This window comes from Coregonus clupeaformis, chromosome 28 (assembly GCF_020615455.1).
Source record: "Coregonus clupeaformis isolate EN_2021a chromosome 28, ASM2061545v1, whole genome shotgun sequence".
Classification (NCBI taxonomy): domain Eukaryota; kingdom Metazoa; phylum Chordata; class Actinopteri; order Salmoniformes; family Salmonidae; genus Coregonus; species Coregonus clupeaformis.
In genome coordinates this window covers 1,847,017-1,862,355 of record NC_059219.1, presented here as the reverse complement: position 1 = coordinate 1,862,355, position 15,339 = coordinate 1,847,017, and the positions used below count along the sequence as shown (strand labels likewise).

At 45.2% G+C, this 15,339-nt stretch overlaps 1 protein-coding gene across 1 annotated transcript in view; it reads right to left on the bottom strand.

The window, feature by feature from the left end:
* Nucleotides 1-15,339, bottom strand: part of LOC121570064 (dynein axonemal heavy chain 5-like) — a 71,750-nt gene that overhangs the window by 28,337 nt on the left and 28,074 nt on the right. The window contains 20 exon segments of the mRNA XM_041881528.2: nucleotides 60-213; nucleotides 1,034-1,141; nucleotides 1,394-1,528; nucleotides 1,969-2,163; nucleotides 2,482-2,669; nucleotides 3,000-3,178; nucleotides 5,376-5,548; nucleotides 5,971-6,195; nucleotides 6,650-6,862; nucleotides 7,007-7,163; nucleotides 7,677-7,840; nucleotides 8,058-8,211; nucleotides 8,564-8,763; nucleotides 9,004-9,244; nucleotides 9,333-9,571; nucleotides 11,492-11,554; nucleotides 11,717-11,935; nucleotides 12,230-12,465; nucleotides 13,381-13,582; nucleotides 13,798-14,034. Coding sequence (XP_041737462.2) covers nucleotides 60-213; nucleotides 1,034-1,141; nucleotides 1,394-1,528; nucleotides 1,969-2,163; nucleotides 2,482-2,669; nucleotides 3,000-3,178; nucleotides 5,376-5,548; nucleotides 5,971-6,195; nucleotides 6,650-6,862; nucleotides 7,007-7,163; nucleotides 7,677-7,840; nucleotides 8,058-8,211; nucleotides 8,564-8,763; nucleotides 9,004-9,244; nucleotides 9,333-9,571; nucleotides 11,492-11,554; nucleotides 11,717-11,935; nucleotides 12,230-12,465; nucleotides 13,381-13,582; nucleotides 13,798-14,034 — 3,682 coding nt within the window.

Below are 15,339 nucleotides of genomic sequence, written 5' to 3'. Positions count from 1 at the left end.
GCCATGAGGTAGTAAATAAGGTGAAATAAGTCAAGTGTTTTGATGGGGACTTTTCTCACCTGTCATGGCTCTCATCAGGGTGTGAATGCAGGTGGTTTTTCCTGCTCCGCTGGGCCCCAGGGCCATCATGCCATGGCGGACTCTCTGGGTCTCAAACAGCTGAATCACCTTCAGCTTCCACGGAGGGTGGCTGATCAGACCTGCCTCCACCACCTACAGTATGGAGCACATAGGGATAAGAGAAACTCTTCATGTTATGAGACCAGACTCCTCCACCCACAGTGGGAGAGAGTGAGACTCTTCATGTTAATACAAATAAATCCCTACCTCTCACATTTAGATCGAAAAAACGTTTTATGCTACTTTAAAAAGCCCTATGGTATTAAGGCTAATACCAAGATGAGATGAATCCCTTAAACTCTGTATTATACTGTGGGGGCGGCATGTAGCCTAGCGCTTAAGACCCAGAAACCAAAAGGTCCAGTAACCAAAAGGTTGCTGGTTCGAATCCCTGAGCTGACTAGGTGAAAAATCTGTCGATGTGCCCTTGAGGAAGGCACTTAACCCTAATTGCTCATGTAATTGCCCTGGATAAGAGCGTCTGCTAAATGACTAAAATGTCAAATGTACTGTAGGGGAAAGGAGAAATGATGGGTGGTGAGGACGGAGGAGAAGAGATGGGTGGTGAGGACGGGGGAGAAGAGATGGGTGGTGAGGACGGGGGAGAAGAGATGGGTGGTGAGGACGGGGGAGAAGAGATGGGTGGTGAGGACGGGGGAGAAGAGATGGGTGGTGAGGACGGGGGGAGAAGAGATGGGTGGTGAGGACGGGGGAGAAGAGATGGGTGGTGAGGACGGGGAGAAGAGATGGGTGGTGAGGACGGGGAGAAGAGATGGGTGGTGAGGACGGGGGAGAAGAGAAGCAGTGTGAGGAGGAGGGTTGTGAGAAACTACATGCAGATAGACTTCAGAGTGACATGGACAATTTTCAAACTAAATGTAAAGGGATTATGTTATATAAAATGTCCTCTCACCTGTTTGTCGATAGCTGTCTCCAGCTCTGGGTAGCCTGCTTTATCCAGCAGGATCCCAGGGAAGAGGTCCTCTATCAGGCTGAGGAACAACGGCTCATCTTCATCTATCTGTCAACACATATAGTGACATTGACATATAGTGTCAATGAAGTTAACCATGCTACCACTTGTGTTGTATTGCACCTCACTGAAGATGAAATCATTACTCATATATTACAGAATAATATCTGAAAAAATAACAATTTGTAACACTTAATGCTGCTTTAAAAACATTGCTTTTCTAAAATGGCAGTTGATTTCGAGGAGAATGGCAGTTGATTTCGAGGAGAATGTCCTGTATGTCTGAGTGACTGTACTCACCAGCTTGGACAGGTTCATATCTCTGAGAACCCTCATGACGATGGTAGATTCTGTGTCGTTGGGGTTCGCTCGTTTCACCGCCCCCAGTGTACGCAGAACTGACAAAATGTTTCGGAGTCCAAAGTCGTAATGCACCTTATAAACAGAGAGTGAACCCAACATGGAATGTACGGAAATAGAACTATGAACTACACAAAGATCATAATCAACACATACATGGACAGTTTTGTTGTTTTTATACTGAACAAAAATATAAACGCAACATGAAAAGTGTTGGTTCCATGTTTCATGAGCTGAAATAAAAGATCCCAGACATTTTTCATATGCAAAAAAGCGTATTTCTCTCAATTTGTGCACACATTTCTTTACATCCCTGTTAGTAAGCATTTCTCCTTTGCCAAGATAATCCATCTACCTGACAGGTGGCATATTAATTCCCTCTAAAGTGATTTGAGACTGTGATGGCAATTTAAATAACATTTCAATTGACTTAAGTTTTCACAAAGAAGTATAGCTTTGCATGTTCAGCTGTCATTGAAATATCTACAGCAGTTCCATTTCATTTCATAGCTGACCTGCTTGGAGAGCTGCTCCTCGCACAGTTTGTAGAGGGTGAAGAACTTCCTGGCCAGCTCTATGTTGTCTATGAAGCCACAGCTGGCCAGCTTGACCCGGATGATTATCTGACGGTCTGGGACCATCATGGCCACCGAGCGGAAGTTGATCTTCAGGTTCTCTGGAAGCTCCTGACGACCTGCGTAGCCCGGGTTCTGATGGGGGCAAAAACATTTATTAATCAAATATTTATTTTAACCAGGTGAGTCTGTTAAGAATACATTCTTATTTACAATGATGACCTGGCATGAACATAGTGTAGATGACTAATGTTATGAAAATGCAAAACAAAGTCTATGACTAACATCCTCAAATAATAAACCTTGTCTGATTCAGACTAGATTCAGTTAATCTTCTTTGAGACAAGAATTCACTATTCCTTTCAGAAATAGTTTAAATTAAGCTCTACTTGACAAAGCGTTTGTGAAGGGGTTTCTACAGTGAGTAGTTTATAGACTGCTAATAATAATAACCATAGTCAGGAAGATGCCGAATTCGGGGTTCATTTCCACGTTGTCTCCGTCAGTGAAGATGAAGTTCTTGCGGCGCTCCTTCTTGCAGGTAAGCACGATGGCGATCTGCTGGGCTGCCACAGAGAGCACTGATAGGTCGATACGGTTGAACTCATCAAAACAGCCCCACGAGCCCGACTGGGCTAGGCCTGCCAATCAACACAACATTACACACAACATTACACATCACTCTTCACAACATTAAACTCCTCATACAAAACAACCCCAAGAGCCTGACCTGCAAATCAACACAAAGACACACAACATTACACTCTTCATTAGGTTCAGGTTGATATCATCATTCTCTTCACGGTAATATGAGTGAGATCTTATATATAGCCTATAATCCCCCCAAATCACATACGTTTTGTTTGTACTGGATATCCAACTCCTATGGTCATTGCCATGCAAATAACACAGGAGTTGGCAAGACAGCAGAAATGTATTTAGGACCAGGCAATATGAGTAGAAGCTCCTACCTTTAAAGATCCTCCCCAGTCCTCTGAAGTCCATCTGGTCAGAGCAGTTGAAGACCACCACGTACTTCCCCAGGCAGCGGCCCATGTCTTTAGTGGTCTCAGTCTTCCCTGTCCCTGCAGGGCCGGCCGGGGCTCCTCCCATACTCATCCCCAGAGCCTGGGCCAGTGTGATGTAGCACCTGGGACAAACACACACCAAGGGGTTAGGTACACCTAAAATAATCACCCAAAGATATTCAATGTGATACATCATATACTTGTGGGTACTACAACGTTAGGCTGGGCCGTGGTATTGGCAGACTGGTTACTGAAATGTGTGTCCAACACTGCACTCTAGTGTCTCCTAGCAATAGTTTGCCACAAAAACCTCCATCTTTTTAGTGCCACAAGAGTATGTTGCCCTTTTAGCCCAAAATGCATGATAACTGGTTAAGCTATTAGAGTGGTGGTGGAGCCACTTCCTAGTCCCTACCTGTCAGTCAGAGAGGTGATGACTAGTTAGTCCCTACCTGTCAGTCAGAGGGGTGATGACTAGTTAGTCCCTACCTGTCAGTCAGAGAGGTGATGACTAGTTAGTCCCTACCTGTCAGTCAGAGGGGTGATGACTAGTTAGTCCATAGCTGTCAGTCAGAGAGGTGATGACTAGTTAGTCCCTACCTGTCAGTCAGAGGGGTGATGACTAGTTAGTCCCTACCTGTCAGTCAGAGAGGTGATGACTAGTTAGTCCCTACCTGTCAGTCAGAGAGGTGATGACTAGTTAGTCCATAGCTGTCAGTCAGAGAGGTGATGACTAGTTAGTCCCTACCTGTCAGTCAGAGAGGTGATGACTAGTTAGTCCCTACCTGTCAGTCAGAGGGGTGATGACTAGTTAGTCCCTACCTGTCAGTCAGAGGGGTGATGACTAGTTAGTCCCTACCTGTCAGTCAGAGAGGTGATGACTAGTTAGTCCATAGCTGTCAGTCAGAGAGGTGATGACTAGTTAGTCCCTACCTGTCAGTCAGAGGGGTGATGACTAGTTAGTGCCGACCTGTCAGTCAGAGAGGTGATGACTAGTTAGTCCCTACCTGTCAGTCATAGGGGTGATGACTAGTTAGTCCATAGCTGTCAGTCAGAGAGGTGATGACTAGTTAGTCCCTACCTGTCAGTCAGAGGGGTGATGACTAGTTAGTCCCTACCTGTCAGTCAGAGAGGTGATACTAGTTAGTCCATAGCTGTCAGTCAGAGAGGTGATGACTAGTTAGTCCCTACCTGTCAGTCAGAGGGGTGATGACTAGTTAGTCCCTACCTGTCAGTCAGAGAGGTGATGACTAGTTAGTCCCTACCTGTCAGTCAGAGAGGTGATGACTAGTTAGTCCCTACATGTCAGTCAGAGAGGTGATGACTAGTTAGTCCCTACCTGTCAGTCAGAGAGGTGATGACTAGTTAGTCCCTACATGTCAGTCAGAGAGGTGATGACTAGTTAGTCCCTACCTGTCAGTCAGAGGGGTGATGTCTAGTTAGTCACTACCTGTCAGTCAGAGGGGTGATGACTAGTTAGTTCCTACCTGTCAGTCAGAGGGATGATGACTAGTTAGTCCCTACCTGTCAGTCAGAGAGGTGATGACTAGTTAGTCCCTACCTGTCAGTCAGAGGGGTGATGACTAGTTAGTCCCTACCTGTCAGTCAGAGAGGTGATGACTAGTTAGTCCCTACCTGTCAGTCAGAGAGGTGATACTAGTTAGTCCCTACCTGTCAGTCAGAGAGGTGATGACTAGTTAGTCCCTACCTGTCAGTCAGAGGGGTGATGACTAGTTAGTCCCTACCTGTCAGTCAGAGGGGTGATGACTAGTTAGTCCTACCTGTCAGTCAGAGAGGTGATGACTAGTTAGTCCCTACCTGTCAGTCAGAGGGGTGATGACTAGTTAGTCCCTACCTGTCAGTCAGAGAGGTGATGACTAGTTAGTCCCTACCTGTCAGTCAGAGGGGTGATGACTAGTTAGTCCCTACCTGTCAGTCAGAGAGGTGATGACTAGTTAGTCCCTACCTGTCAGTCAGAGAGGTGATGACTAGTTAGTCCCTACCTGTCAGTCAGAGAGGTGATGACTAGTTATTAAATCAAATCAAATCAAATTGTATTGGTCACATGCGCCGAATACAACAGGTGCAGACATTACAGTGAAATGCTTACTTACAGCCCTTAACCAACAGTGCATTTATTTTTAACAAAAAAAGTAAAAATAAAACAACAACAAAAAAAGTGTTGAGGAAAAAAAGAGCAGAAGTAAAATAAAATAACAGTAGGGAGGCTATATATACAGGGGGGTACCGGTGCAGAGGGGTGATGACTAGTTAGTCCCTACCTGTCAGTCAGAGGGGTGATAACTAGTTAGTCCCTACCTGTCAGTCAGAGGGGTGATAACCAGTCTGTCAGTGCAGCCCAGGAACTCATTCTGATAGATGAAGCTGACGTCAGTGATGCTGATGATCATCTTGTCAGAGTCCTCGTTGAAGTAGAAACGACACTGCTTCATCCACTCAAAGTCTGTAGGGCTTTTGATATGCAGCCGACACTGAGGGGAGAGGAGGGGGAAAGAGAAACCATTCTGTAAACAAAGGATTGCAAAAGCCTATGAAATTCCTAAAACCCCAAATGACTTGGGAATAACAAGGGAAACTCAAATTGATATTCTCAGACTCTACCTACATTTTAGTCATTTAGCAGACGCTCTTATCCAGAGCGACTTACAGTTAGTGAGTGCATACATTTTCATACTGCCCCCCCGTGGGAAACGAACCCACAACCCTGGCGTTACAAGCGCCATGCTCTACCAACTGAGCTACAGGGGACTACCTCACCCTAATCAGAAAAACTTTGGTGGCACAGTTTGCCAAAAGTTTCAATTAGTACCTTCAGTTTATACACTGAAAGGGACCTTTGGGGTTGATGTACAATTTTAGCCACCGAGTCAGTTTGTGATTCCAGTCCACTCACCAGGTCATCAAAGATGTCCCTCTGGTGTACATGGATGGTTATGAGTGTCTCATACTTGGCCCGCTCCACTGAGGCCAGGTCTTTAGTGGTCATGTCTATCAGGGTGTTGAGAAGCTCCAGGAAGAACTGGTTGGTCTTGGGCATGATCTTACGGTCATAGCGGGCGTTGGTCAGGGCCTCCTCTGAGTCTCTGGTCCAGATCATCTGGACTCCCAGCAGACCAACCTGGTTGATGGAGTGAGGAAGAGAGGACATCATTATAGGACATCAACGAGAGAGTGTAAAGTTATCTTTCCTGGCTTAGATGTCTTCATATCAATCAGGGATGTAATCAGGACAATGTATCAATTCAGGAATGTTTGGAATTTGGCTAGGGTATTGATCAGTTTCAGTTATACATTAATGGAGGATAATGTCAGAAAAGCAGGAATCCCTGATTAGATATTGAGTAATGAAACATAAGCGTGGGAAAGTCTAACTGCGAGGCCATTGCTCCAAGGTCAAGGTTAAGGTAATCTTTACTATCCCATTATAAAACAGAATGAATGATGACCCCAAGAACAGGACTGTGTCACAAATTGCAGCCTATTCCCTATAGAGTGAACAGGGCCTGGGTTAAAAGTAGTGAACTACTGTATGTAATAGGGTTCCATTTAGGATGTATCCCATGTCTCCCCACCTGAGCAGGGAAAGAGTCCAGGAACTCAATGAGCTGGAAGCCTGAGTCCTGGATGGCCAGGACAGCCAGTCTGATGACCAGGTGAAGAGACCTCTGGGATTCCTTCAGCAGGGCGTTGAGCCAGACCTCCACATTCCCCTCAGCCGTCACCGGCCGATCCAGCTCTACCGTCTCCCCCTCCCTGGACGAGATGGCCAGGATCCTGTCGTACATCTATGGAAACAGAAGGGCAGATACTATTGATGTTGCTGAATCTAGGGTAGTTACTATTGCAGAAGGGCAGATACTACTACATTAGGAGGCCTGACCGTGATAATTGTAGAAAAAAAGAATATGTATGTCTGTGCGTTACTGTACCTTGTCATGGAAGCGGACACATTTGATGTTGTCAAAGACGTTGAGCAAGTGGGCCTGGATGGTGTGGGAGTCCGAGGCTTGGCCCAGAATCTCCAGCAGGGCCGGGTCAGACACAAAGAAGAACCGAGGGAACAGCAGACGCTTCTTTTCCAAGTACCTGCCAGTCACACAATCACACACACAACCAAGGGTTGAAAACAATACAAGTTTAGTACACATCATCAAGCTACCGATGTACAACGTAGGTAGACTTGGAAGGTGTCATACTGGTACATGAATACTTTCAAATTCAACTATCTAATACACATATCAAACATTGAAAACTCAATTTATAAGTATAGGCCTACCCAGTGAGAGACTTCTGACAGACCTTCAGACAGACTTACCCAGAGACTTCTGACAGACCTCCAGACAGACTTACCCAGAGACTTCTGATAGACCTCCAGACAGACTTACCCAGAGACTTCTGACAGACCTCCAGACAGACTTACCCAGAGACTTCTGACAGACCTCCAGACAGACTTCCCCAGAGACTTCTGGCAGAACTCCAGACAGACTTACCCAGAAACTTCTGACAGACCTCCAGACAGACTTACCCAGTGAGAGACTTCTGACAGATCTCCAGACAGACTTACCCAGAAACTTCTGACAGACCTCCAGACAGACATACCCAGTGAGAGACTTCTGACAGATCTCCAGTTGTTCCAGCAGGTGAGGCAGCAGTTGTCCCATGGTCTCGTCCCCCACACATGACTGCACCACGTTGGGCATCTCATGGGCCCGCGTCATGATCTTCACCCAGGACTTGTCGATGTTGGAGAAACGCTTCGCCTCCTGTCATTCAGATGATTCAGACTAGATTGTCAGTCCTGATTAAGTTTGCACAATTTTGAAAATTTCCTCAAAAGTTCCTGAGTTTAAAAAAAAAAACACGTGATTTCTGAAAACCCTGGGCACTTTGTGAAAGAGCACGAAATTGTGGAACCCTATCACTGATAGCATAAGGTTAAAGATGTGTTTTCAGATGAAAAGTCAATGTATTGATTCTTACCTTGGGTAGCTGTTTGGCTATGTCCCCACCCACGAACACAGCCTCGAGGTAGATCCACAGGTTCTGGACAGTCATCCAGTTCTCTATGATGTCAGTGGTGTTGGAAAGGTTCTGAACCCATTTCTGGATCTGGGCCTTGAATGGCGTGTTGTACCTGTGGAGCACCAAGTCATCAGCCGAGTCAAGCATTGGCTACTACAGTACACAAACAACACTAAAAGTCTGTACAATACAGCTAAAACCTTTCAGGGATTTAAACATAGCACCCCAGTCTTATTCCCAAAAAACACAACGGTTGAACTCTAGATGACAAGTCAACTGGATGCTGAAATATGATAAACAATTGAGAAGAAATCTGATATCACTCCTAACCCCCAGGTCATTTGTAGCTTCAAGATCAAGACTGAATCAGGCTACATTTCACTATTTTTAACAAAACTGAAGTAGAAATCAGTCTTGATTTCCAGGCTAAGTCATTTGTGCCTCCAGTAGGTCTCTAGTCTAACCTGTTGCTCATGAGTGATCCCAGCACCATGAGGCTGTCCTCCATGTTAGTAATGATCTCGGCGGTGCTGTCGCCCCTCAGCAGCAGCTCCCCTCGCGTCTTGAAGTTGGCGAAGGTGAACGTCTTGTTGTCCCACTCAGCAATCACCTGCTTCAGCTTCTGCTCAATGTCCCTCTCCTTCACCGCACTGATGCAAATGTCCTGCCCGGCGGGAGTTCAAACAACATTTATCTTTATTTTACCTTTGTTATTCCAAGTTGTCCCACTGAGGTCAAACAACCTTTTTTTCAAGCCTCAATTTACAGTACCTTGAGTTGAGTACCAGTAGTTGTATGGCTATAGAGAATGTATGTTAGGCTGAGTAGGCTATAGAAAATCAATTACCTGGTTCCTTCCCGGGTTTCAGCACCAACAACAGCAACAACAATAATCCATAATCACCTCAATTTCCTCTTTGCATTTGAGGAGCGGCGCTTCCATGATGTTGCGCAGCTTGAAGGTGTCAGTCTCCACCTCGAAGCTGTGTCCTGTCACCTCGGTGATTCTCTTCCAGTGACGCGTCATCATGGCCTTATTGGTCATCAGTTCCAGTAGGGGGCAGCACTCGTTGAACTCGTCTATACTTTTCTTCAGGTCAAGGAATGCCTGCCACTCTTTCAGGGCACGGGGCAGCTTGCGACAACTGGAAATGGAGGGCATTTTTTTTTGATTATTTATCCATTTCTGTGTAAATGTCTCTCATGGTCTAGGTTGTAGTTTGATTTCCTTACCGCGCCTGGAAGTCTAGAAGTTCGTTATTGATCCTCTCTATTTGGATGTCGGCCCAGAGGATGTCATAGTACCCGTTGACGGTGTCGATGACGCTGTTGTAGAGTCCGTAGAGCTTCTGGAGGAGGGTGAGCTGCCTCCTGATCTCCAGCAGCTGAGGGTGTTGGGTCACAGGCAGGCCAAACAGCTCCTCTCCACCAGTGTAGGTGATGTACTTACGGAACAGGTTGTCAAAGCGATTCTGACCAAATGAAATGAGAAGTACAGTAAAGTGCATGAATGGTCACATGACAGTAAAGTGTATGAATGGTCACATATATCATTTCCAAAACCATACAACACACAATAATACAATCATGCATGTTGTTGTCTTTGTTAAATACTGTAGAAATATGTCATACATAATATTAATGCTCACAAAAAATAAGGCACAGAACATCTGAATGAAAACCTCTGTGAATGTATCAACTTAAACTAAGTGCTGCAGAGTAGTATATACAGTTGAAGTCAGAAGTTTACATACACTTAGGTTGGAGTCATTAAAACTAGTTTTTCAACCACTCAACAAATTTCTTATTAAAAAACTATAGTTTTGGCAAGTCGGTTAGGACATCTACTTTGTGCATGAAACAAGTAATTCTTCCAACAATTGTTTACAGACAGATTATTTCACTTATAATTCACTGTATCACAATTCCAGTGGGTCAGAACACTAAGTTCACTGTGCCTTTAAACAGCTTGGAAAATTCCAGAAAATGATGTCATGGCTTTTGAAGCTTCTGATAGGCTAATTGACATAATTTGAGTCCATTGGAGGTGTACCTGTAGATGTATTTCAAGGCCTACCTTCAAACTCAGTGCCTCTTTGCTTGACATAATGGGAAAATCAAAAGAAATCAGCCAAGACCTCAGAAAAAAAATTGTAGACCTCCACAAGTCTGGTTCGTCCTTGGGAGCAATTTCCAAATGCCTGAAGGTACCACGTTCATCTGTCCAAACAATAGTACGCAAGTATAAACACCAAGGCACCACGCAGCCGTCATACCGCTCAGGAAGGAGACGCGTTCTGTCTCCTAGAGATGAACGTACTTTGGTGCAAAAAGTGCAAATCAATCCCAGAACAACAGCAAAGGACCTTGTGAAGATGCTGGAGGAAACAGGTACAAAAGTATCTATATCTACAGTAAAACGAGTCCTATATCGACATAACCTGAAAGGCCGCTCAGCAAGGAAGAAGCCACTGCTCCAAAACCGCCATAAAAAAGCCAGACTACGGTTTGCAACTGCACATGGGGATAAAGATCGTACTTTTTGGAGAAATGTCCTCTGGTCTGATGAAACAAAAATAGAACTGTTTGGCCATATGACCATCATTATGTTTGGAGGAAAAAGGGGGACGCTTGCAAGCCGAAGAACACCATCCCAACCGTGAAGCACGGTGGTGGCAGCATCATGCTGTGGGGGTGCTTTGCTGCAGGAGGGCTGGTGCACTTCACAAAATAGATGGCATCATGAGGAAGGAAGATTATGTGGATATATTGAAGCAACATCTCAAGACATTAGTCAGGAAGTTAAAGCTTGGTCGCAAATGGGTCTTCCAAATGGACAATGACCCCAAGCATACTTCCAAAGTTGTGGCAAAATGGCTTAAGGACAACAAAGTCAATGTATTGGAGTGGCCATCACAAAGCACTGACCTTAAGCCTATAGAAAATCTGTGGGCAGAACTGAAAAAGCGTGTGCGAGCAAGGAGGCCTACAAACCTGACTCAGTTACACCATCTCTGTCAGGAGGAATGGGCCAAAATTCAGCCAACTTATTGTGGGAAGCTTGTGGAAGGCTACCCGAAAAGTTTGACCCAAGTTAAACAATTTAAAGGCAATGCTACCAAATACTAATTGAGTGTATGTAAACTTCTGACCCACTGGGAATGTGATGAAAGAAATACAAGCTGAAATAAATCATTCTCTCTACTATTATTCTGACATTTCACATTCTTAAAATAAAGTGGTGATCCTAACTGACCTAAAACAGGGAATTTTTACTTGGATTAAATGTCAGGAATTGTGAAAAACAGAGTTTAAATGTATTTAGCTAAGGTGTACGTAAACTTCCGACTTCAACTGTAGATTCCTCTCTTGAAGATGCACACTGTACTCACCTGGAACATGATGAGTCTGTCACTAGCGTCTTGGGGAGCCAGTCCGACAACCATCGGACCGTCCTGGGAATGAAACGAAGCCTGTGTCAACAATTAGCTAGCAGTCTTATTTAGAGTGTGCCAAGTTAACTGTAACAGAAATAGAAATGTCTAAAACCGAGACAGCCTTGGAGTTAGGTGTAGCTGCGAGTAACAGCTAGAACGAGCTGTGAGACGTGTCTGAACCTTGTCATAGTCCTGATAGAAGTGTCCACAGTCCTCCACGAACGTCTGTACGTTGTCTATGAGCTCTCCTCTGAAGTTGGGCTGCAGGGACACCAGCTCATTCTGGACCTCGGTGCTGCGGGCTAGCAGCTTCTCCCAGGTGTAGCGTAGCGTGTCCACCTTCTCTGCCTCCTCCTTCGCCATTACCAGGCCGTACTTATGGAGCATGGCATAGGACTCCTAGGAAAGGGGAAGGGGAATGTACAGCACTGAACAGACACATAGTACAACACAGGTCTCCAATGGCTTCTCACAACCAAATACAGACAGCAAGGACTTAATCAAACTATGGGCATATCCTAACTTCCAAGTTGAATTTTCACCCATTGATATCAATGCACGTCTAAGTGGACATTTTACTTAGGTGGGAATTAAGGTTCGCCTCCTACTCAATGAAAGCGGACATTGCAGATAGTCTCAGTGAATTATTCATACAGTATCGCTCTGAAAGAAGTGTGCATTTGTGTTCCCTACCTCTATGGGTCCCACTTGGAAGTCAATGGAGATCTGTTGCTCTCTGATCTCCTTCAGCGATGCCATGGCGATGCGGATGTCGTCCATGTCTTTGATTGGTCGGTTCAGTTTCTTTGCCGCTTCGTCCACTAATGTGAAGATGTTCTCCATATCTGTCCGGTACTTCCTGTTACAGTGCAGGCCGTAGTCCACCATCCAGCTCTTTGTCTCCGCAGTCAGGGCCATCTTCAGGTCAGCTGTTAGACAACAAATCAGATATTAGTCTGATAATAGTCAGATATTCATGCAATGTTGAAAAATGAAATAACAGTATTGCGAAATACTACTAGGAACATGTGCAGTCATATTTGGCAGGGTTGTCTTTTAAGGTTAATGCAGTGGATTAGCAGTGAATTGCTTTGAAATAGCCTGAAATTTCAAATAACGGGGAGAAAGTTGTAGAGAGTTAGATTCAGATTTATCAGGGGGTGCTGCAGCACCCTCAGCACCCCTACTTCCCACGGCTATGTACCTTTATAAAGGGCCAGTGCTCCCACAGTGATGCACTCTACCTGTATAGAGGGCCAGTGCTCCCACAGTGATGTATTCTACTTGTATAGAGGGCCAGAGATCCTACAGTGATGTATTCTACCTGTATAGAGGGCCAGAGATCCTACAGCGATGCATTCTACCTGTATAAAGGGCCAGAGCTGCCACAGTGATGTATTCTACTTGTATAGAGGGCCAGAGATCCTTCAGCGATGCATTCTACCTGTATAAAGGGCCAGAGATCCTACAGTGATGTATTCTACCTGTATAAAGGGCCAGAGATCCTACAGTGATGTATTCTACCTGTATAGAGGGCCAGAGATCGTACAGTGATGTATTCTACCTGTATAAAGGGTCAGAGATCCTACAGTGATGTATTCTACCTGTATAGAGGGCCAGAGCTCCTACAGTGATGTACTCTACCTGTATAGAGGGTCAGAGATCCTACAGCGATGTATTCTACCTGTATAGAGGGCCAGAGATCCTACAGTGATGTACTCTACCTGTATAGAGGGTCAGAGATCCTACAGTGATGTATTCTACCTGTATAGAGGGCCAGAGATCCTACAGTGATGTACTCTACCTTTATAGAGGGCCAGAGATCCTACAGCAATGTATTATACCTGTATAGAGGGCCAGAGCTCCTACAGTGATGTACACAGGCTCAGCATTGATCTCCAGCTCCAGGTCTTTGTAGTAGAGGATCTGAGACTCAAACTCAGACAGCAGAGGGCTGCCCTGGCTGAACTTCTGGATGGTGTCCTCTCTCTCCTTCCTCCAGATGTGGTGGTAACGACTGAAGCGGTCCAGAGCATTCATCACCTCCTGGTCAACAACAACACAACAGCCAGGTCTTAAATGCACTTTAAATCAAGTTTTCATTGATTTGATTTAGGTCTCATTTCCACAGCAACATCTTAGGGGATAGGTATCGGTATCAAACACAAAATAGTTAGAATTTGGTACACTAAGGTCAGAAAGTTAGGAAAACAGGAGAAATATAATTTGTATTTTAGTTTTGTGTGTACACCTGTATGTACCTTCTTGGTAGAGTTGATGGAGGTGCTGAGCACAGAAACCAGCTTGATGATCTCCTTGTTCTCAGACACACTCTTGTAGTAGTTCCTGGCCTGGAAGGGTATGGCCTGGGTCACAGAGGCGGAGATGTCTGAGGTACTGCCATCAGCCAGGCTCCTGTAGGTGGTCTCTCCGTCCTCTGAATCACTGTCACTCTTGTCCTGTCTCAGAACAGCCATGCGTCTCTCACTCATCTTCCTCTGTGTTGGCATAAACAGAATAATTAATGTTTGGTCTTTGTTTGAAGACTTACTAAAACCTTAATCTCATGATTGTGCAGATGTCACAGACATCTTAACGGCCCAGTGCAGTCAAAAATGTGATTTTAATGTGTTTTATACAGTGCTATGAAAAAGTATTTGCCCCCTTTCTAATTTTCTCTACTTTTGCATATTTGTCATACTAAATGTTATCAGATCTTCAACCAAAACCTAATATTAGATAAAGGGAACATAAGTGAACAAATAACACAACAATGACATACTTATTTCATAAACAAAGTTATGCAACACCCAATTCCCCTGTGTGAAAAAGTAATTGCCCCCTTACACTCAATAACTGGTTGTGCCACCTTTAGCTGCAATGACTCCAACCAAATGCTTCCTGTAGTTGTTGATCAGTCTTTTACGTCACTGTGGAGGAATTTTGGCCCACTCTTCCATGCAGAACTGCTTTAACTCAGTGATGTGTGGGTTTTCAAGCATGAACTGCTCGCCAGGCATAATGGGACCCATCTCGTCCAAAAAGTTGACTCAAGTTTGCCAAAAAGCACCTGGATGATCATCAAGACTCTTGGAAGTGTCACGCCCTGACTCAGGGGATGCTTAAATGTTGAGTCATGGTGTGTATATTCTGTGTTGTGTGTTTTCTATGTTTCGATCTATTATGTGTAGATCTATGTTGGCCAGTGTGGTTCCCAATCAGAGACAGCTGTAGCTCGTTGTCTCTGATTGGGGATCATACTTAGGCAGCCTATTGGCACTAGTGGGTTGTGGGATCTTGTTCCGTGTAAGGTATGTTGTGTGTTCTACCTTGGACTTCACGTTTCGTTTCCTTTGTCGTTATGTAGTGTGTTTAATAGTTATAATAAACATGTACATATATCACGCTGCGCCTTGGTCTGACCCGTCATTCAACGAACGTGACAGAAGATCCCACCAAACGAGGACCAAGCAGCGTGTCCAGGCGGAGCGGATGTCCATGTCACAGGTGGCCAATTTGTGGTCATGGGAAGAGATATTTGCGGGGAGAGGACCATGGGCTAAGGTAGATGCCCAGGTCGGAGAGGAGCAACGGCAACACGGAGGAGGCCGGTCGAGGAGGAAGCCCGAGAAGCAGCCCCAATAAAAAAATGTTTGGGGCACACGGGGTGGTTGGCGGAGCCTAGGGTTAGAGCAGAGCCAACTCCCCGTACTCACGCGAAGAGGCGTATGGCTGGGCAAGCTCCGTGTTATGCGGCGCTACGTACTGTGTCGCCAGTGCGCCGGCACAGTCCTGTACGTCCT